The sequence below is a fragment of the Globicephala melas genome, chromosome 20, assembly GCF_963455315.2.
Source record: "Globicephala melas chromosome 20, mGloMel1.2, whole genome shotgun sequence".
NCBI classification, from domain to species: Eukaryota; Metazoa; Chordata; class Mammalia; order Artiodactyla; family Delphinidae; genus Globicephala; species Globicephala melas.
The window spans coordinates 21516362-21538730 of record NC_083333.1 but is presented as its reverse complement, the minus strand read 5'-3'; the positions used below and the strand labels follow the sequence as shown (position 1 = coordinate 21538730).

The 22369-nt window shown below is 52.8% G+C and overlaps 1 protein-coding gene across 1 annotated transcript in view; it reads left to right on the top strand.

Moving 5' to 3' along the window:
- Nucleotides 1–22369, top strand: part of PRKCA (protein kinase C alpha) — a 366741-nt gene that overhangs the window by 290721 nt on the left and 53651 nt on the right. Inside the window, exons 6-8 of the mRNA XM_030837966.2 lie at nucleotides 2295–2451; nucleotides 3501–3635; nucleotides 3878–3974. Coding sequence (XP_030693826.1) covers nucleotides 2295–2451; nucleotides 3501–3635; nucleotides 3878–3974 — 389 coding nt within the window. The remainder of the gene's footprint in view (nucleotides 1–2294; nucleotides 2452–3500; nucleotides 3636–3877; nucleotides 3975–22369) is intronic.

Genomic DNA, 22369 nt, shown 5'->3' with positions numbered 1-22369 from the left:
CCGGCCGTCAGGACCCTCACTCTTGGATGGAAAAGCCGGGGCCCACACTCATTCTGCACCTGGCAGGACTCTTGGCAGCCTTGACGGTTCCTCGTTAGTTCATCTGGGATGCAGCCTCCATGTTAGACGTTCCGGAGCTTTGTTCTGCCTTTTAAAAAGCGTCTGGTTCTCATTCCAGTGATCAGGTGGAGAGAAGCTTTGGCCCTTCCATTCTCCGTGGGAGAACTTCATTTCTATGCTCAAAGTTTTCATCTTTTGTGATACTCGGGTTGCTGTTTTATTCTGCGTTGCGTTAAAACCTCCGTGAGCTTGGGGGAATTCTCAGGTGGCCAGGGCCCCTGGAGACCTCCTACCTCACTGAAGATTTTGAAATTGTGCGCAGAGGGATGAGGCCGAAACACCGCGTCTGGGGCGTCGTATGTGCTCACGTCGTGCAGTCTTTTTTTTTCCTCCACCATTTTCCAAGTTGCCAACAGTATAAGGCATTTTATATACGTTATTTCATTCTCACAACAATCCTGTACCTCTGGAAATATGCCCCTGTTCACTTTTCTAGATGAAGAAACAGAGGCTCATGAGCTTAAGTTTCCAGTACTTGGGGTTACACAGTGGAGGTGGGCTTTGGAAGCAGGTCGGCTGAGCTCCAGATCCTGGGGTGCGTACTTGCTCCTGTCTGTCCCCTGCCAGCTGGACGAGGTTAGGCACTGTCTCACGGGGAAGAATCCTTGGAGGGCGTGAGTGGTGTACGAGAAACACACGGCCGGTTTCTCTGTGGCTTGTCTCCCTGAGGCAGCTCGCTGCCCCTCAGACCATTAGAGTACGGTCCCACCTGTCACCTTCCTGTGCCAAGGCTTCCAGGCAAGGAAGGTGACGGCACTCAGCGTGTCCCCGGTCGTTCGGGCAGCGCTCGTCTGTGGCTTCTGCCATTAGGGCTCTGCCCGGAGACCCAGTGTCTTTAGCACCCTTCCATCCCCCTCTATCCCTGCCCACTGCCAACGCTAGCACCTTCTTCTGAAATTCTTCCAAACCCCTCATTTAACAATCAAACTAAGCTGACCATCTGTGCTAACGGGCTGGAGCAGTGGTCCGCCAGCTTTCCCACAGAATCACCCGGAGGCTTGGTAAACACAGGTCACCTGACCGCACCCCCCTGCCCAAGTTCTGACTCAGCCGGTGATGCTGACATTGCTGGTCCAGGAGCTGCACTGTGAAAGTCGCTGGCCTAGAGATCCTGGTCCCAGGTGGATGTGTCCCCATGGCATCCGGCTCACCAGGGGCCCCGATGATGGGAGATTTCAGCCACGTTGGGGAAGAGGGTGAGGAAGACATCGGTGTGCGGGCTCCGGCCTCTGTCCCTTCTTATCAGAGTGATGGATGATTGACGGGCAGGGGCTTCAGCCCTCGCACTGTCACGAGCCTCCGCCAGCTGCACCTCTGAGCCTGCCTTCCTCTGCGGGAGAAGCAGCCTTTCCTCCTCGTTATTTTGCGTTTGCATACGAGTGCTTCTTCATCTAGACTATACGTTGGGGTCACCTGGAGTCTTAGGAAGCGCTTCAGAGTCTGAAATTCTGGAGTGGGGCCTGTGAGTCTGTGTGTCTCCTCGGTGCCCAGGTGCCGCCCCAGGTGCTGCTGGAAGGTGGGCCTGCCCTTGGTGTCAGGCTGCAGCCCCTGTGAGGCACCTCCTGCGTTACTGCCTGTGCACTGGTAGCTCTAGCCGCTGCTGCACAAGGGTTCACCTGGAGAGCGTCTAAAAGCTTGCCCCCGCCCCGACTAGAGATTCTGAGTTAGTTGTGAGCGTTGGAATTTTCAACCCCCTCCCACGCGATCCTAACGTACAGCCAGTTTAGAAATCACCAGCCTTTGCAGAGGAAAGAGGTGACTGCCAGGAGTTCAAGTGCTGCTGGACCATAGACTAGTCTGCCGGTTGCTTGGGTGGGGAGGCGGGCCATTCCCCCAGAGGGGGCTGCCAGTGACCCCTGGGGATCTCACTACGATGCAGATGCTGCTTCACAGGTTTGGGGTGTGACCCAGGTGTCACAGGTGCTGCTGGACCAGGCTGGTGCCGCGTCTCAAGGCTTGACCACAGGGGCCTCCCCAACACCCGTTACCCCTGGCAGGGGTGGCGGGGGGCAGCTCCTCTCGTGTTGAGGTCCGAGGCTCTGGATCCAAACCTCCTCTCCTTTCAACGCCATCTTGACGTCTCTCGATCAGCTGGGTCCTGACGCAGGACGCCCGGCAACAAGGGTCTGTTCTAGTTTTGTAACATTGGATCTTTCTTCCTTCTCTCTTCACAGTACGAGATGCAAAAAATCTCATCCCTATGGATCCAAATGGGCTTTCAGATCCTTACGTGAAGCTGAAGCTTATTCCTGACCCCAAGAACGAAAGCAAACAAAAAACCAAAACCATCCGTTCCACACTGAACCCCCAGTGGAATGAGTCCTTTACGTTGTAAGTTGAATCCTCTCTTCCTGATGGCTTTCCTCCCTCACATTGTTAGCAGTGATGAGCTGGGCTTTATAAACGTCTTTAAACATTGTTTCATCCCTAAGCCCTTCTCCTGTGGCAGCTAGAGAGGTAGTGTGGTCACCCCTGTCTGATGGATAGAAACTCAGTTTACCAAGACTTACATGACGCAGGCCCCAAATTACCATCAGTAACTTCTGTGCAAAAAAATTCTTTTACGTTACAGATGATATAAAAATGTATAGTGTGTCCCACCTCTTGATGGACTTAGGGTTTTTTTTAAGGGTTACAAGAGGGTGTAGGTAAGAGTTTAAACAATAATTTTAAAAACATGGAGTAAGTGAGTACCATAGAAGCTGCTGTTGCCACTGAAATGGGAAGATTATCCTTATGTCTCAGCAGGGAAGACTTCCTGGAGAAGGTGCCATTTAAAGTGGATGTGAAAGGAATGTGAGGATTTCAGAGGCAGAGATGGGAGGAGGGAAAGAAGGGAGGAGGGGGTGGCCTAAGCAAGTCAGGGGCAAGAAAGCACTGAGTGCAGCTGAGCACAGCAAGAGGTCCTCTTTGTAGAGGAGAACACAGGAAGCATTTGTGCACAACCAGAAGGTAACTCTGTCTAGGATATAGATCAGAGGCTGTCCAGCTTTGCTCTGTGAAGGGCTGGATGGTAAATAGTTTAGACCTTATGGGTCATACAGTCTCTGTTGCAGGTACACAGCTATGCTGTTCTAGGTTCAAAGCAGCCATAGACAATATGTGTCTCATCAAACGGCCATGACTGTATTCCAATAAAACTTTATTTACAAAAGCAAGCAGTGGGCCTGATTTGGCCCTTGGCTCATAGTTTGCTAACCCCTAGTCTAGAGCCTCGTTAGCCAAGGGGCTGGTACTTTGTTGGTGATGGGGAACCCCAGGAAGAGAATTGAATACAAGATTCTTTTGAATCTCAGGCTCAGATCATGAGCATGTGACATCTCCCCCAAAATCATGATCAAGATAACCGCGCGCGTGTGTGTGTGTGTGTTCTTTCGTAGCAAATTAAAACCTTCAGATAAAGACCGACGACTGTCCGTAGAGATCTGGGACTGGGATCGAACAACCAGGAACGACTTCATGGGGTCCCTTTCCTTCGGAGTCTCGGAGCTGATGAAGATGCCGGCCAGTGGATGGTGAGGAAGCCCGAGCGTGTCTGTGTGAGCCAGGGGTTAATTGTCTGGAAATATTAGCACGACTAGAGATTCCGGAAACGGGCCGGTTTAAGTCCAGAGTGACTGTTGATCACCAAGTTACCTGGGTACCATCTCCCCGGGGGATGCATTTCAGAAACAGCTGGACTAGAGCCTTGGGGTGCGGGTGAGCCTGGGTGGTACCAGCGTGGGGCTCAGCCCCTCCTCCCCCCTGTCTCTGAAAGGTACAAGCTGCTGAACCAAGAGGAGGGTGAGTACTACAACGTGCCCATTCCAGAAGGCGACGAGGAAGGCAACGCGGAGCTGAGGCAGAAGTTCGAGGTGAGGAGACAGCGCGGCGGCTTGACCCCTTTTCCGCGTAGAAAGCTCTGCTCCAGGAAGGGCCAGGTGTTTGTGATCCCGTGTCTGGAAGGCAGACCGTCATTTAAATGCTACTCTTGTGCTTTACGTAAAGCGTAGATGTTGCGCAGCCACCTTCCTTTGCAAGCTGTTGACATTCTGTGGCTTTGATCGTTTAGAGACAGGAGATTGGAAACAGCCCAGAAGTGAGTGTGGCTGGTTCCTGTTTAAGGAATCGGTTTGGCATCAGCGGGGAGACGGCCCGGGTCTAGCCTCCTCCAGGTGGGCAGGAAGTCACCTGGGCCTTAACCTGGGAGGCTGTGCAGGTGTCATTATCAGGCCAGAAGCTTAATTTTCACTGCAGATCACTGGGAAGGGCGGCTCCTTCTCATCCTCCCCCTGGGTGCGTGTCTGCCTCTGTCCTGGTTTTGTCACCTGCCACCCCGACTTCCCTCTCTCTCCTCCTGTCAATCCCTGCTTCTCACTACTTAGCAGACGTCTCGGCCTTTCATGAACGTTCTTTCCTCCAGGCATCCGCCTTATGTTCCAAGTCACAGCTTTTTATTTTTCCCTGTTTCTCTAATCACCTGTGCGCTGGCTGTTGGAGGGATTCATTCTAGCAGCCCACGGAGTCTCTGTACCTGGCCCGTCCCTTGGGAAGCTTTCCCTTCCTCGGGCTCGTTAGGATGCCCTGAAGAAGCGCACGCGTGCACACACGCGTCTGCACAGAGACCTGCCATTGGCACTAACGGGACGATGCTCTCGTGTGCCATTGGCACTAACGGGACGATGCTCTCGTGTGTCATTGGCACTAACGGGACGATGCTCTCATGCGCCTCCTCTTCTTGCCGTGGCTTTCTTCTTCCAAGTAAAATCCTGTCCCAGAGACGCATACAGGTCATATCCAGAGAGACTGGGTTCCGAAGGACGTAAAACACAAAAATGTTCAAAGTGCTTTGCCACCGATACCTGGTTAAAGAGGCTGTTGATGGCAAACACTTAAGGGCAGGGGCTGCGAGCCTGGGTGCCCTTGGGAGCGTAAAGGGGTGAAATCGGTCCCCGAGAATATAAGTAAACGGCGGTGACAGCGGGCCTCTGGCCGGGTGGGACAGCGGGATGCGGTGCGCATGCAGGCGGCACCCCCACCCCGGGCCCCAGCCGACGGCGGCCGAGCTCGAAGCGGGTCACGTGCTGCCGGATCTTCCAGTGCTTCCAGGGAAGCCGCAAGGCCAGGTTTTCACGCGGCGCATGTTCTGATTCAGTTTAGCATCAGCAGCCAATTAAAGGTTGAACTTTGTGTTAGTCAAACATGTATCTGTTGCCTTAGACGCAGGGAGGATCCAGCCAGTGAGAACCAGCTTGTAATCTGTGCCCTCAAGAAACAGAGAGGAAGTTCTCTGCGAAGAGGCTTACATAGCTGGAAGCATGGGGTGCAGGCTTACATAGCTGGAAGCATGGGGTGCAGGTGCAGGCTTACATACCTGGAAGCATGGGGTGCAGGTGCAGGCTTACATACCTGGAAGCATGGGGTGCAGGTGCAGGCTTACATAGCTAGAAGCATGGGGTGCAGGCTTACATAGCTGGAAGCATGGGGTGCAGGTGCAGGCTTACGTAGCTGGAAGCATGGGGTGCAGGTGCAGGCTTACATAGCTGGAAGCATGGGGTGCAGGTGCAGGCTCACATAGCTGGAAGCATGGGGTGCAGGCTTACATAGCTAGAAGCATGGGGTGCAGGTGCGGGCTTACGTAGCTGGAAGCATTCAAGTGCCATGCCGCCCTCTAGGGTCTGGGGGCGCTTCAGGCGCCTCTGCGAGGCGTGGCTCTTGTCTGATTGCTTCTTCCTTCCCGTCACCATCTCCCCGCTCCCCCCCACAGGAGCACAGGTGCCTGGAACGCTGCCAGGAGGGCTGCTTCCCTGACCCCATGCCCCCCGCCCCCTGAGAAGGGAACCCTTCTAGAAGAGTGTCGGGACGGAAGGGAACCCAGGGGATAAGGAGACCCTGCCTGCGTCCCGCGTGGGGTACAGGTGTAGGTCACCGGCCGTGGGGCTCAGGGCCACGGGAGGTGCGGGGCGCATCTGGGGGAGGAGGGTGCTCGGGCCTCGCGGTGGCGTCGCTCGTGGTAACGTCTGAGGCTTCTCTTTGCTGGTGGAAGAACACTGACGCACGTCTCAGGCTTCATTTCCGTGGCTTCCTGGTGAGTGACCTTCCAGTTTTTCTGGGCGGTGAGTTTAGCTTTTTACAAAGGTCAGCGTTCCAAACTCAAAACAAAAACAAAACAACCCAGGCCAGAGGGCTTGAGGCTGGAGGGCAGCGTTTCTCTCCGGGGGCGGGTTAGGGGCCGCGTGCGTTGAGCCTGGCGCTGTTCAACGCCTCGGCTCTGGGGGTGTGAACGTCACGGACCCGGCGGTGGCGTCGCGGGCTTTGCTGAAGGGCCTCCCCCGTCCAGCTCTGTGAGCGCTGTGCCCGGGGCGCCTGGTGGACCACGCTCCAGACTTTCCTCTCAGCGCCCCCCGGCTGTGTCCCCAGGCTTTGCCAGTCACCGCGGCTCACTTAGAGCATTCGTAAAGCGCTCTGCAAGAGGCTGTGCGGGAAGCCGCTTGCCAGCATCACCGAGATGCTGAGAGTCTGGGGACCCCTCTCGTGCGGCCGTTCAGAGTGGGCAGATCGGATTCTAGGCAGGGCCTCGATTGTCCAGTGGTGGGGTCTGGAAATGGGGAAGTTGCGGGGTTTCCCCAGCACCAGACTGCTGTGAGCCAGGCTGTGAAGGCCAGGTCCACGTCGCAGCAGCCCTGGGTGGCAGCCAGCTTGCCCGAACGGGCCCCAGTGGCATCAGGCTGTGAGTTAGGACGCTGCCTCTGGACGCCCCTGTTTCGTCCCTCTCAGCCCCCAGCCGCAGCGTGACCGCCTCCCAGCATCTACAGAATCCCCTGTGTTCCCTTCCCTCCATGTGACACATGCCGTGGACTTGCTTTCCATATCAGTGCTCCTGCCCCACACCCACTCTTTTACAGATACTTTCCCAGTTTGATTCAGCTGAGTGCAATTTTCTTTAAAATTTCAAGTTCCGTGGTGAATCAGGATTGGCTGAAACACAACACGACAGTTAGTCTTGTTAGGAACAAGCCTTCCTCAGTGGGATTGTAGAACCTCTAGTCTATAGGGTTATTCTTTCCGTGTCCAGCTCTGTTTTCTAGGAAGAGTTAACTCAACTCTCGTTTTCGAATCCTTCCCCGGAAATTAAAAGTCATTGTCTTATGAAAGAAAAGTCAAAACAAATGAGCGTTTACAACTCAGCCACTGCACTAGTATTTATCTGCTCATAATACGGGAAAAGATTTCAAATTTATTGTTGATTCTAGAATCTTGGCAAACAGAATGATCAGTGAGTGAAGCTCTTAGGAGCCCAGGAGAATCCCAGGATGGTTGGAAATGACCTTACTCTGTAATGCGTTGTCCCACCGGAATTCGTCTGCCTAAAAGTCGAAGCCAGAACCTTGTGATGTGTTGACTGTGATGTTCATGGGCAGCGCGTCCGCGGGCCTTTAACCTGTTCCGAGTTTGTCTTCAAATAAAGTACATGTGGACCCCGATTCACAAACATAAATTATATATTTGTTCACTAATAAGGTTTCCAGCAATGAATAAAGCAAACCGTCCCCCCATCTGTGGAGGTTAGGTTCTGTACCTGTGAGCCTTGCTTCAGATCTTTTTGGGAACGATGCAGGAAGCGTATTGGGAAATAAACATAACCCCCTGTGCTGGTCAGTGAGCCCCTGGGCCTCCCGTCGCTGTTGAGGACATCCAGGTCTCCTGTTCCTTCCTCCCGCTCCCCGTGGTGAGGCGTGTGGTCAGAGGCCAGGAAGAGGGGCTGCTTTCCCTCAGAGGTGACCAGCGATGGGTTAGCCGTGCCCAGCAGACTTTCCTTAAAGGGTCCCCTGATAAATGCTTCCGGCTTTGCACAGCACGGGGTCTCTGGCACAGCTGCTCACCTCTGCCTTCGTAGCATGAAAGCGGCCCCAGACGAGATGTCAGCAAATGGATTTGGTTGTGTTCCAACAACACGTTACTTACAAGAACAGGCGCCGGGCCAGCTGCGGCCCGTGGGTTACCAGCCCCTGGCTCAGCCCGTGGACCCGAGAGTCAGACCTGGTTCTGCCACCTATTAGCCATGTGACCTTCCTGTGTGTGTCCTTCACTGTATGGGAATAATAGCTGTATTTACTTCACAGAACTGTTTCGAAGATTAGTGAGGAGGAAAGTTCTAAGAGCGCACTTGTGCGGGTGTTAGCTCCTAGCATCCCGCTCTGTATGCTCCACTGCAAAAGCTGGGTTACTGAGGGCACTTTTTTTTAACTTTAGGAGCTTCCCTTAAAAAATGAGTTTTCACGTTGCAATCATGCTGTAAATAATGGGCACGTTCGAAGTTCTGTAGACCCGCCGTGTGATGAAATAGAGCCTAACGGTAAGAACTTTGTCGCCGTTTAATAACATTGTTTTTATGGAGGGATCTGTCCTCATTTACATTGACACGGATTTCTGGAACATAATGTGTGTAAATTGGGAACTTCGTGTAACTGGCAATGGATCAGATAATCCCTGGACAAAACAGGGTTTCAGCAGTTCTCAGGGGAGGAGAATTCCGACGCTGAGGAGTCAGTCTGCATGGGCGCTTCTGCAGGGGCTTGGTTTAGGGTCCCGGTTAAACACTCCAGGTGAGCACATCTGGAAGGTGCTGGCTGTAAGCCACCGGGAATGAAGGCAGGTTATATAATTAACCACCAGGAGAGTGGCGGCTAATGACTCATGAGGTCAACGACAGAAAGGGCCCGCCATCCACTCACACGAAAGCCCAGCAGCTCTGCGCCTGCCATGTTGCTGTTTAGATCTCTTGCCAAATCCGGGGTCTGGACCTTTCGCATCTTGAGCTATGCCTGGGGACTTCTACACGACATTCAACTTAGCCGTTGGAAGAAAGGGTATCTTCTGACCACACCTGTTCCTCGTTGAAAAAGTTTTCAGAGGACCTACTGGCATTTGTCCATTTCCCTGGTTATTAGTGAGCTGGAGCATTTTTGCCTTGTGTCTGTCAGTCGGCTGACTCTTCCCCAGAGCCATCTGGGCCACGTCTACCTGCAGAGTTGGGTTTGTCCCAGAATCAAGAAAATGGGAGGAGGAAAGGGGAGGCGAGGAAGAGGACCCCTTCCCTCCCTAGGGTCTGGTGCAGAGCCTTCTCCTAAGGCCTGGCCCCTCATCCCTGGGCACGGCCTTCTAACCAAGACCAGCCGTGCTACCCAGGGAGAAACTGAGCCAGAAGAGACAAGAACCTTCATCAGGTTTTAATCCAGTATCACTGCCACTACCTCTGACTTGTATTCTGATGACTCTCAGGTACAGATGGGCTTTAAAGGAACTCATTTCTACCTGTGGGGTTGCTTGTCTCCCACACACGTCGTTACGGTTATAGGAGAGTCCGAGGTTTAAAAAAAAACGTCAAGCAGCTTTCCTCAAAGGAGGCCTCACCCTTCTGCCAGACTGTGATGGATTCGTCACTTTCATCATTTGTTTTAGATAATTTAAAAAACAACATGATAAGGAGCTAAAAGCACCTTCGTCTCTTTCTCTTCTTGCTACCCGCCTTGCTCCACTCCAGCGTAAGTGAAAATCTAATATTAGAAAGAAAGTTAAGAAGCAAAATTCCGCATCTATAGCGGAATTAAGACAGCAGAGGCCACGCGCTTCGGGCTTTGTCTGCGTCGGGATTCTTCTGTTGTCAGAAAATAATGGAAAATAGTGCCCAGGGGGAAGGCCGGCAGACGATATTTCATAAATAACTCCGTGGAGTATAAGCGTTCAGGAAAACAAGATGAATTTATTTAAATTGCAGTGTGTGAGCTCCCTGTAGGGAAATAGTTTTAAAGTTCTATAGAAAAGAGAGAAATTGATGACCATGTGTGAGACACGGCAGTTGCTCGTGGGGTGTGGTCTTGACCACCATCTCTCCTCCTGTCCCTTCAGGAGCAGGAGATAATGGCTAAGCTCCAGGCGTTTTCTGTGTTGAGCACGGGTACCACGTTCCTTTGAGAAGTGGTAGTGCCTCGTGTGGTTAAGAGCCCAGCCCTGGGGCTTCCCTGGTGGCGCAGTGGTTGAGAGTCTGCCTGCCGATGCAGGAGACACGGGTTCGTGCCCCGGTCCGGGAGGGTCCCACATGCCGCGGAGCAGCTGGGCCCGTGAGCCATGGCCGCTGAGCCTGCGCGTCCGGAGCCTGTGCTCCGCAACGGGAGAGGCCACAGCAGTGAGAGGCCCGCATACCGCAAAAAAAAAAAAAAAAAGACTCTGAGCCCATTATTGGGTGCAGATGAGTCTAATTTTTTTGCATGGCCAAGTAACTATATTAGAGACAGGGATATAAGAAAGCTGGGGTGATATTTGAGTTATCTGGTAATTTAATAATACACATTTCTAGTAATAATCTCAAAAGTCACAGTAAAATCTATTGAGATTTTCGGGTTAGTTGGAAAGTTGTGAGCGGAGGTCAGACATCCAGGGAAGTGAAGGGGCAGGGCACCTCTGGCCTGTCTTCTGAACGCACGGTTGTCTTACGTCTCGTGTTGTAGTAAACATGTGACCTGAAGACTGGGATCCCGGAGCTATGTTGATTTGAACAGGTATTTTGGAAATAGGTGACACTAGCTTTTTGTGGCTGAAATATTTTATTTGGAAGACTTGTTTGAATAGATTCTACAGAATGTCCACTGGTCAGAAGCTAAAGCTGGATTAGCAGTGGCTTCTGTCAGTAATGTATGATGTTGTGCCTTCACAGCTTTTTGTATTTGTGACCATTTGGTCTAAACCCAAAAGAAGCCAAGATAAAATTGATCCCCATGGCGCATGAGAATGAGCTGCTTTGCGGGATCTGTGGTGGAGCTCCACAAACTACTAGCCAGGATCACCCTGGAAGCTCTGCAGATGCCTGAAGATCACATATGTGTCTGTTCTTATTTATTCTGGGCAAACGTTTTGAGATTATCCTTGTTACTGATTAACAAAACATGATCCGATTATGCTTAGAGTTAAGGTATTTTAAATCACCGCACATGAGACTCAATTGCTAGGTTATATGTGGAAAGAGCAAGCAAGCATTCTTCTGTTTACTGGTGTTGAAATCGGATTTTCCAAAAGCCTCCATTGTCTTTGAAGACTTCAGCTAATTCAGGATATCTTCGATGGGAAAAAAATAGTTCATTGGAGACCCTCAGATAAATTGTAGCTGTTTGTTGATTTGATCTGGCCTGCCACCGTTACTATGGAAACCTGAGTACTTTCAGATGACCTTTTGGACACAGAACAGAAAATCTAAGTGCCCTGATACGGATTCTGCTTTTTTCCCCCCTAAATGGCTTACATAATTACTTTCTGAACTGTGTGATGTTAAGAGGGGAAAAAAATCTATAAAATGTACATCAGTTAAAAGAGATTTTATTTTAATCTTTGTGCTTCGGTTCTGTCTTAGGAGCAAAATCTTAAACTAAAATGGGACAAGGCTTGGTGTTGGAAACCATTTTCACCCTCCATTATTAGATCATTGTAACGGGGTTAGCCCTGCCCCTCAGCAGAGCAAACTCCAGGGAAGCCTCTGAAAGCAACTGCACAGAACTTTTTATTAGTCTGTGAGGGAGGCTGAATGCATTCATATTACAGCAGGGCAACATGTTTTCAGTATAATTTATCTTATGGAAGTGATTTTCTGGGAAACCAGAAGAAGACAGTACACCCCGGTCGTCTGTTCCATCCTCGTGAATTCCTTAAATGACAGAAAAGCTTTGTGTTTGTAGCCGTGGAGGTAGCCTTGTGGCTGGGTGTTGCTGGTTGAAGAAACAGGGCAAACCTAGTACTAGCAGCAGTTATCACGTGTCCCCAGGCCCTGGTCCCCACAGGGGATTCGCGGGTGCCAGCCTGCTTCCCCCTGTTGACAGGCATGGGAAGGAGGGAAGAGAGAGCCAGTGTCCATCGACGTGACGTAGACGTGATGCACGTGTTTATCAGCTGAGGAGCGCAAGGCCCCTAGAAGAGAAAAGCTGGAATAAGGATAACAGCACACTCGACGGTGTTGGCTGTCTTTCGCAAGGAACGTAGCCTACAGAGAATTAGGACTGTGGATCCCTAGAGAGGTGATCCCAAGGTCTCTGAAGGGGGGGTGAAACCTTCATGCTCTTGACCCTGGCAGCTCCACGTCTGCTCCGTGTAACAGCAGCATCTGGGGGCTTTGACATTAAACACGTAAACACGCGGGAGGCGGCTGCTGGGGGTGAAGAGCACGGTTCTGGGTCCGGCCGTCCGGGTTCGAAACTGCAGAATCTCAGACCCCGTCCTGGACTCGTACTGGGTCAGAATCTTCATTCTAACCACGTCCCCAGGTGATTCGTGTGCCCGTCACAGCTTGAGACATGCCGGTGGAGAAGACGTGACCTGTTGACTAACAAGTAAACAAGTTCAGATTCCAGGGTGTTTGTAGTGAGGGCAGACTCCATCACCCCCGTATCCATGGCAAGTGGCGTGGGGTCACAGCCAACCACGTGTCCACTTCTTGGTTTTAGTGTCTCATTTTATCATTTTTCAATTTTATGGAAGTAGAGTTGATTTTCAATGTGTTAATTCCTGCTGTACAGCAAAGGGATTCAGTTATATACGTATATATATAAGTATATGCATGACCTTTCTGTTTATCCCACCTGTCCACTTTTAAATGGTTGGGGAAAAAAATCCAAGAAGAGTAATATTGTGATACTTGAAAACTAGGTGAAATCCAAATTTCAGGGTCCGTAGAGTGTTAGTGACACAGCCGCGTCCACTCATTCCCTTGCTGGCTGTAGCTGCTCTCAGGCTACAACAGCAGAGCTGAGTCATGTGACAGAGACTAAGACCCATGAAACCTAACAAAATACATGTTGTCTGGCCCTTTCCAGAAAAAGTTTACTGGCCCCTGGAAAGATGGAATAATGGAATATCAGAGCTGGGAGGGGTGTTAAAATCATCCTCGTCAATGGGAAAACCAAAGCACAGAGGAATTTAGTTGAGCTCGTGAGTAGCAGGACCCAGCTCCCATCTGGCATAAGGCTTCTCTCCCCTGTCCTGGTCCTGTCCCCCCCGCACCCATGACACCCTCCCCGAGGTGTACGCCACGTTCTTTCACGCATCTCAGAACCTGCTGTGTTCCCTTGGAAAGACCTGCGCTCCTCTGCTTCCCTGTCTCAGGCTCATCGGATCCTAGCCCAGCCTTTACATAATCCTCCAGCCTTTTAAACCGGCCCGACGTTTCCTTGTGCAAACTGAAGGCCGCTGCCTTGCTGGACACACCTGTGAGATGTGTCGCCTTCATGAGTCCAGAGTAAGAACCTTGGGTCCTGCTCTGAATGCTTTGAAATCTGAACGTCAGGCCCGCGAGGAATCCACCTTTTCCTGGCTTTTGTCGACATCGCAGGGAGGCCGTCTGAGCTCAGGTGTGTGTCTGGGAAGAGGAGGGAAGCCCTTGTCCGGGGCCGAGGCCCACAGTCTCCCTCCGCTTACACCCCAAGTCCCTCAAGCACTGGGGCAAACCCACACGTGCGATGAATATGGTCACCCTTGGAGATGGACCAGCTCCTTTCCCACCCTGCTGGTGGGCTCCAGAAATGGGTAATTCTGGGGATTTCCAGCTGCTGAATCCTGCCTCTACTCGGGGCTAGAGAGCTAAGACGTGCATCTTGTTGCTAAGGACGTTGCTGAGTAGTAACAGGATGTGAAAGCTTCTACCGTGTCTCCACCCTGTGGGTAACGGTCCTGACCCTCTCTCCTCAGCCCACACCCGGCAGCTAACCTAGAGGAGCAGGTGCTGACTCAGGCCACAGGTCGGTTCTCTGTCCAGCTCTCGAGATGCTGGTGCAGCCTCACCGCTGCAAAGGTGGTGACTGGCCTGGTGTCGTGTGGCAGGAACGAGGCCGGGGGACACGGAGGCTTCAGCGGGCTCACCGTGGCCGGGGTGCTCTCGGGAGTTTTGTTCTGGTTTTGCTGATGGTTCTGTTTCCATGGATGCGGGTCGCCTTTGCCTTTCAAGACCTTGGCCTTGGGTGTTCCTCTTCCCTGGCGTGAAACCGACAGACAGGTGGGGTCCCGGAGCGTCCTCGCTCAGGAGCTGAGTGGATTCAGCACTGCTGTGTCTTCAGCGCGTCATTGAAAACCAGGTGGTTGACATTTAGGCTAATTGCAGCCGACAGTGGCTTTGTCCACTTTGAGCAGGGGCTTTGCTTCCTCCCCGCCCACCCTGACATCCAGGCCCGCGGTCCAGGAAGGCTCCCTCGGGACTCCTGCCGACTGTCTGGCTGATTCACCGCATAAGCCTTTCCTTTTATTTTTTTTAAAGGAGATTTGGGTTGGTTTGTTATAGCCAAGCTTGAAACAGCTTAGAGTCCTTTCTGGGTCCATTTAAGTCTAAGAATAACTGCCCGGGGGCGGCTGGAAGGCTGCAGGCTGCAGGGCGCTTGCACAGAAGTGTCCCTGCTGGGGGATTTTTGTCTGCTGTCACAGATGGAAGTTGGAGGTGTGACCCCCTACAGCTGTGTCACGGAAGTCCCAAGGCATCTTGGCCAATCTGGAGACCTTGCTACCTCGAGGTATTCAGGCAGAGATTGGGCAACTCTGACAGAAGCTGCAGGAGAGAAAGGCAAGCTGAAACTTCGTCCGCAGCCCTTTCCAGCACCAGGACTCCAGGGAGGGTGTTTCTGTTTCTCTTGTTGGTTCCTTTTCATCTGGATGTGGATTGAGATCTCTAGCCCAAAATAGAGCTTTGGGGATTGGAATAAAATGCCCTATTTTGAGAATAATTATAAATAGATTTGTGATTACAGATTTAAAGGGCCATAATTTTAAGATGTAAGAGAAGCTTACCGATCCAGACCTGTGGAAAACAAGTGAAATTCACAAGCTGCCCAGTGTCCTGTCTTTGTGGGCAAAGTCTTCCGAGCACAAAATGTCATCCAGTTGTCTCTGGGCTCCTCTCTGCTCAGGATCAGGGCTGTCGGGACCCTTTCAGGCTGCGGAATTTGGGTTCAGAAAATCAGCCTCCCTCACATTTTCTCCCAGCAGCTGACCCACACGCTGTATGAACTTGGAGAATGAATCCCATGACTGCTTGTGTAGAATTCTCTGTTAAAATGGTCTCCGCTTGCTTTTCTCACATTAGTACTTGAGAAAAGTAAAGTTTTCCAGTCATGATGGGTTATCTTAGAAGTTGAAAGGTGAACGGAGTCAAACTGGTGGATACCTGGCATCTGGTCAACCGGAACTCGGCTAACGAGTTGCTCAATGCTTTTACGTTTCGCCAGTAACCTTGGGCCTTCTGAATCATCAAGAAAAAGTACATGTCGTTACACATAGTTTTAGTGGCAAGTGGGTTTGGTTTTATTCTCATTTATGGAGTAACAGCGATCTGTGTATAAAGCGACCTGGTAACTGGCTGTTAGCACCGCAAACACTCGACTAACCAGCACCCCTGTGTCCCATCACCCCGTCCCGCGGATTGGCCGAAAGCAAAGGAAACACGTGAATATTGTGGAGCTGTTGCCACGATGCCACGTCTGGCCGCACAGACGCCACGAGGAAGAAGAGAGAAGGGTCACGGCCCCTGTGGTTTGACACGGTTCGTTGGGGAAGGGTTAGTTCCCGGCCCTGCAGGGGCCCACGGCACACCTGCAGCCGTGAGCGCCGAGCGCTACCCACCTTCCTTCCCGCCGTCTCTCCCCTGCTCTTTGTCTGCATTGTCAGCGGGGCCTGTGGTGCATGGAACCCACTTTGCTGTCCTCCTGTGTAGCTAGCACTTGCCCTGCTAACCTCGCAGTCTTTCTCCCTCTCCTGCCTTTCCCAGGGTGTCACGTCCGCCTCTTAGAGGTAGTGCTTCCGCCACCCTGTCCTCTCCCGCCTTCCCTCCCACAAAAACATTTGCCCGGTTTCTGTGGCCCCCCCCGCCTGAGCCCCCAGCCGTGCTCCCCACTCTTAAGGAGGCACTGTGTGTCCTGGTAGCTAGAAACTCGTGCCCACTGGGTCCTGTCCAAACGGCCACGGCGCCCCAGCAAGGAAAACGCTTGTGTGTCGACCACCCAGAGGATATTCCAGGCCTCCCCCATCGTCACATTAGGTACCTCTAAAGTTTTGCCAGGGAAATAGTGAAATCTCCTGTGAGTGATTCATGAGAAGTTGAAGCCAGTTTGGAAAGCAGCACATGAACGGGAAGAGTGCATCTGGAAACTGACAACACAGTTTCCTTTCTTTCTGGTAACACGTATTTCTAATCACATACCAAGACCCAGTTCCAATCTGATTTGGGCATTACACCTACATTAGCGTGCAGTCAGTGCGACGTGCTTGCACTGCGTGTGTGTGCTGATCTGCAAGGTTAGTGTAAATATATCATGGGCTGAAATCACCAAACTGTTGGGATGCTCCACATGCCTGGCTTCATACTCCTACCTCTGTTTCATGTTTTTCTCATTTCTTCCCAACTCATGTAATTGTTGTAACCTAATCAACCATTCTGTCCCCAAAGGATCCAATGGAATTTTTCAACTTGCATGTAAATTATTTTAAAAATCTGCTCTATTGTCGTTTCTGACAACACCGCTGTCTTTTGGGGAGCTGGTTAGGGCCACATACCAGCTGTGTTCTCAGTGTGTTGCTTTTGTTAATAATTTAAATTAGCCTGAGATCGTTACAGCATATTCATATTGGAAGCAAGTGGAAAATTTAAACGCTCGAACACTTGGGCACAAAATTTGCAAGAAGTCCCACCCCTACCCTAAGCTAGAATCAACATTAATAGTCTTTCCAAAGCACTGTACTAAAGAAAACATCTAATAAGTCATGTTTCTGAAGTTTCTCATCTCCAGAACTCGTACCTGACACTACAGGCGTGTCTCCTGAAGGGGCCGCGAGAGATTAGTGACCCAGGTGACTGGGAATGGGGAGGAAAACAATATTCTTTGAGGTTTCACAAGTCTTTGCAGAGTGTGGTAGCTGTCATGTCGCTGCCCTCCTGTTGTGTGTGTTTTAAAATGTTGTCACACGATGCGGCGTGTCCGCTTTCGAGGAACATCTCCAGGGGTCGGCCACTCCTGAGTATGCTGAGCCCCTGGGCGATGTTGCCCCGCGCCCCCCGAGTGAAAACACCCTGCGTCCTCAGAGTAGGCAGGTGCCTCTGGGTCATCCCGGGCGTGGAGTCACCTCCTGCTTCCAGACGGACAGACCGCCTGCCGTCTGACACCCGTCATTTCAAATGAGGGCCCGTCTCCCTTCTCTGATGAGCTGGCCTCACACCTGGTCCTCGGATCCTAATCGTGGCCCAGAGGCCTTCTGAGTGCTGTGACGTGCCTGCGCAATGTCGTTCTGTCTCTGTTACTGTACTGGAAACTTCGTTATTCCACGGAGAGTTAATACACATACTACGGGGCTGTGTTTCCCAGCAGACAGGAGAAGCTGGTGCAAAACTCAGATGTGGCTGGAAAGGGAAATAGAGAGAAAGGAGAAGAAAGGACTAGAGTGAGGGCTTCACCTCCCTGGGCCCCTGCTGGCCGGTGACCGCGGCCCCTCCAGCTCCGGGGAGGGGCGTCCCCTCCAGAAGGACTGTCCTCCCCCGCCGGCCGGCAGCACCTTCCGAAGCCCCAGGCTGCCCGGGTTCAAACCCAGCCCCACCAGCCCAAGCCGTGTGGCCGTCCTAGTCCCCTCAGTGTGTCCAGGTCTAAAATGGGGACGATTCAAGTACCACCTCCTGGGGTTGGGTGGAGGCTTAAACGGTTGGTGTCACAAGTGCCCAGAACAAGGTGCACCGAGATGTGTCTGCCGCCCCTGTTGTTCTCGGCATCCTCCCTGCGTCCTGCCCCGGGCTCAGGGCTCAGGGCTCCAGCCCTAGTGGACGTGCCCCTGTGCATCAGTGTTTCCTGAGAAGCTGTCACCTAGTTAAAGGAACCTTCCTTTGTTGGGCTTTCTCAGCGGCTCGTGGGCCCGAGTCGGGGCCCTGGGTGCACCCGGCACACGGAGCCCTTCTCGGGGGAGCGGTTTCGGCCCCCGCCTGCAGCTGAGCAGGGAGACTCTCCTGCCCGGAGGCCGCCCCAGACCAGGGGCAGGAGGTGCCGGCTGCGAAGCCTCTTTGCCAGCTCGCTTTGCGCTGGGTGTGTTTTATGTTTCCTGCACCTTTTGTTATGGGGTCTTAGGACAAGGAACCCAGGTGACTCTACCTGAGAAGGGAAATGTCACCTGGATGTGGGGAGGGAGGTCACCCTGTCCCGGCGGTGGCAGTGGGGTCCCGTCACTTGTTCACATCTTTTCGTGGCAGCACCCTCGCTGGCTTGTGAGCCAATCTTCTCCTTGTGGCTTTTTCTGAGCGTAGACCTGTCGGTGGTCAGTCCACGGCCGGCACCCCGGACCAGTGCTCTCAGTTGGCGTCTGGAGAGGAGCGTGTGACCAGTTGCCCCGGAGGGGGGGGCGGGTGGAGGGGGGCGACCCAGCCACCATCTCGGTCCTCACCGGGCCTGGTCCTTTTCCGAGCCACGTTTCCCCAGGTCCCGGCAGCCTGTGGGGACCCCTGGGGTCACGGTAACTGAATTCACTTACATTTTACTTCCCCGGCCTGTTGACACAAGACTCCCGTCCGTTTCCGGGGCAGAGACATCCTCTCCCCCGAAGCTCGTCCTCAAGGGCCTCCTCCGGGCCTGGAAACGAGACCCTCAGAGCAGACGCCGTGGCTTGCCGGCCGCGCGTCCTGAGGGTGGCTGGGAGCTCCCAGGCACTGGGGAGGGGCCTCGTCCCCTCGCGTCCTCTCCGCTCCGCCGCGGCCTCGGGGTGCAATCCTTCCGGTACTGCAGCTCGGCAGCAGCTCCTGAGTAAACGGGGCGGGGGTCCCTACACAGGAGGAGGCGGGGAATTTGAGTCCGTTTTGCAGATGAAGGAACCGAGGCCCCGGAGAGGCCAGCAGTGCCGGAGCTGGTCCTTCCCATCCATGTCGCCCCCCAGGTCCCCTGTCAGCCGATTACCATGTTGGGCGGTGGCGTGAGGGGACAGCCCAGAACAGCGCAGCTGCCGCCAGTCTCGGAAGCAGGTGTCCCATTGAGCTATAATTAGGTCCCTCCTTTTCAAAGACTGGTGCAGTTTAAAAACGCTCAGCGAAGATAGGATGAAATCGACGATTATGGAAATGTTGTGCTAAATTTAACTGCAGTCAGTCCCGCTTTCAAAATGCCTGCTGCTGTCAATTAGAGGCATCTTAGAAAAAATTTAAACTGAGTAATTGAGCAAACGGATTCAGCGTTTTAGGGAAAGGATCATATTTTTTTCTGTCTTTACCTCCATGGGGATCAAGTTTCCAACCTCTTCTGCTAGGTGCCCGGTCCTTCCCACCTTGCCTGCAGCAGCTGAACGGCGATGAAGTGTCTGGAACTTTCCCCAAGGATCTGGGCTTTATCGCCAGTTACGGTTTGGGTTTTTGTTGTTTGTTTTTCGGGAGCTGACATTCTGTGATCGCTTAGCGCAGTTGACTTTCCCCAGGGGTGGCCATTTCACGGAATTCTGCCCTCCTGTGACTGTCCGCATTTCTTTATTTCCCAGGTTATTCTGTGCTTCTTCCTGTAAGATAGACACAGCGCGCCTCAGGCACCACACCAGCCAGCCCCCTCCACCCTCACAGCCTCCCTGTCACCACGTTTTGCATCTGTGGTTTGCAGAGTCTGGGCCCCGTCAGAGGTTTGGCAAGAGACTCAGGACACAGAGACGTCTAAAAGTGGTTGCTTTTTGTTGTTTTCTAGAAATCACGTGCATGGCGGCTCTGAAACACACTCGGGCATCAGCGCACACTGCATAGGCATCGCGCAAAGGCCTGGCTCTCACGAGAGAGCTGAGTCATCCTCCATAAAGGTAGAGCCGGGAAGGTGTAACTTGCAGCTCGTTTGTGCCACTTTGCAGCATCTAAGGGAACGTTACCTCTGTGGGGCCAGACTAGTAAACTTGGGCGTATTTCTGCTAAGAGTCCAGTCAAAATGCAGTCGGTCCAGAAAATAAATACCACAAGAGGGCAGTAAAGATTTGCAAATAAAAGAGCACGAAAACCTGCACCCAGAAGACAGCAGTCAACTTGACTCTGCACCTCTTTGTTTTTTGATGGGCATGAAGATGAGGTTCTCGCTTTGGGCTCCCAGCTGTTCCTTGATTTTAGGGAGTCATCATGGTCCTGCAAAGGGGAGGAGGCCTGGCGTTCCTTGAGGTCCCAGTGGTTCCTGCAGTCTGCTCGTGCCGAGTCCAGCCCACTTCACCTCTACTCCGCTTTCTTAGCACAGAGAAGGCTCCCCCACTTCTAAGCAATATTGCCGGCAGTCTGGAAAGTCATCTACTTTGATGGCTTCGTGAGTTCATTCGGCTCTGACCCTGCCCCAGCCGACTTACAAAGCCGGTGCCGTGTTGACCCCAGAGGGGGGTGTTTGTAGCAGGAGAAGGATACAGGTTTCACAAAATTACTAAGTGCCCCAGATCCTTTGCCAGTGATGTGCTGTGGCTGTGAGCACTCCCCTTAGGGTTTCCTCTGAGGTTGGCCTTAGACGGGTGTGTGCCCTCAGCTCCCTGGTCTAAGGTTGGCCTTAGACGGGTGTGCGCCCTCAGCTCCCTGGTCAAAGGTTGGCCTTAGACGGGTGTGTGCCCTCAGCTCCCTGGTCAAAGGTTGGCCTTAGACGGGTGTGCGCCCTCAGCTCGCTGGTCAAAGACGGTCTTTTCCCAGATGGAACAACTTAGAAAGGATAAAGTTTTTGGTTCCAGCTCCTCACATAAGCCTGGATCCTCAGCCACTGGGGAGAACTAAGGTCGGCAGCCTTTCCAGGACCTTTGTAGCAGGTGAAACCAGTCGTACTATTACCTGATGGTCGTGGATGAGCCTGCCTGAGGTGTGTGTCAGCGATCAACGGACAAATCTGGGAGATGGGGGGGAACTAGGTTGCCTGCAGAAAAACAGCGCAGCCAGACCCCAGAGAGAGTTGTGTAACACCCGGTTCCTGATGAACCAGACGCTTTGCATTTTCCACGGTGGGCAAAGTGCTGATGTGCCACTGGTCCAGCGTGTCTCCCGGGAGTGTGGCTCGGTTGCCATGACAACAGAGGCCTGCCGGCTGCCTGCGAGTGCAGCAGCAGTGACAGCCTGAGTGGACGTGTCCGTTCAAATGCTTCTCATTCCGAAAATGACTTAATGCGGTTTCCCCAGAAATGTTTGCTCTACCGAACAAGTACTCCGCTCGCCACGCTGTCTGGCTGCAAGGCAGCTTTTTCCGGTGCTGGTCGTGGAAGAGGCTGAGTAGTAATTTAGTTCAAGTGCATCTGAGGTTCTTAATTGCTGCCGTCCTGCTCGCTTAGCGAGGAGAGCGACGTTGGGTTTGGATCTAACTGCAAATGAGGATGAACGGTTTGGGGACCTGCGTGACTGAGGGTAGGAGTCGGCGAACTGCAGCCCACAGGCCAGATCCTGGCTGCTGCCTGTTTTTGTGAATAAGGTCTTATTGGAACACAGCCATGCTCGTTCACCCGAGAGCTCATTCACGTAGCTCTCACACTGCAGCGGCAGAGCTGAGTAGCTACGACGGAGACGGTATTTGGCTTGCAAAGAAAACACTTAATCTCTGTCCCTTTATGGAAAACGTTTGCCTACCCTAGATATAGGAGGGTGAGCACTGAATTCAAAGATCAGGGTGTTAGATTCAGAAGCTAGGGAGGAAAATTGATTTAGACACATCCACTAGGCCCCCTGGGCCCCAGCTTCCTCATCTGTAACACGGGTGGCCTTGAGTAGCTTCTTTCCAACTTCTTTCAAATACTAAAAGCTCCCTCAGTCTTAGCACCGGGGAATGACCCTCTGCGGGATGCCCCAGGGCCCTGTCTCAAGGACTGACGCAGAGGAGGGTAGCGTTCTTCTCCTCCCCCGCCCGGTGCGGTCATGACCCAGCTCCGTGGCCCTGCGGGGCAGAGTTAGCTTTCTGGACAGGAGCATCTTCAACTGGACCATAGGCAGGTCTGACCTTTTCAAGGACTTTCTGTGGCTGCAGGGCTCTGGTTCTGAGGCCCCTGCCCACAGCTGAATGGCACACGCCTGTGATTTGCTGTCTCCCCGTGATTCCCAAATCCAGGAGAGGACTCTAGTGGGCAGGTGTCCACACAGGTGTGTAGGAGGACACAGGCTGCAGGGAGGTTGCAGTTGCAGTTTGGATTGTACTGCCGAGTCGAGGACGTGGGGTTACTTGAGGGGTTCGCTTACCCAAGAACCACTGTTAAACTCTCTGAGCCAATTAGCGTCTCTCCCAAGACTGCTCTCCGTGTTACCTGGAGG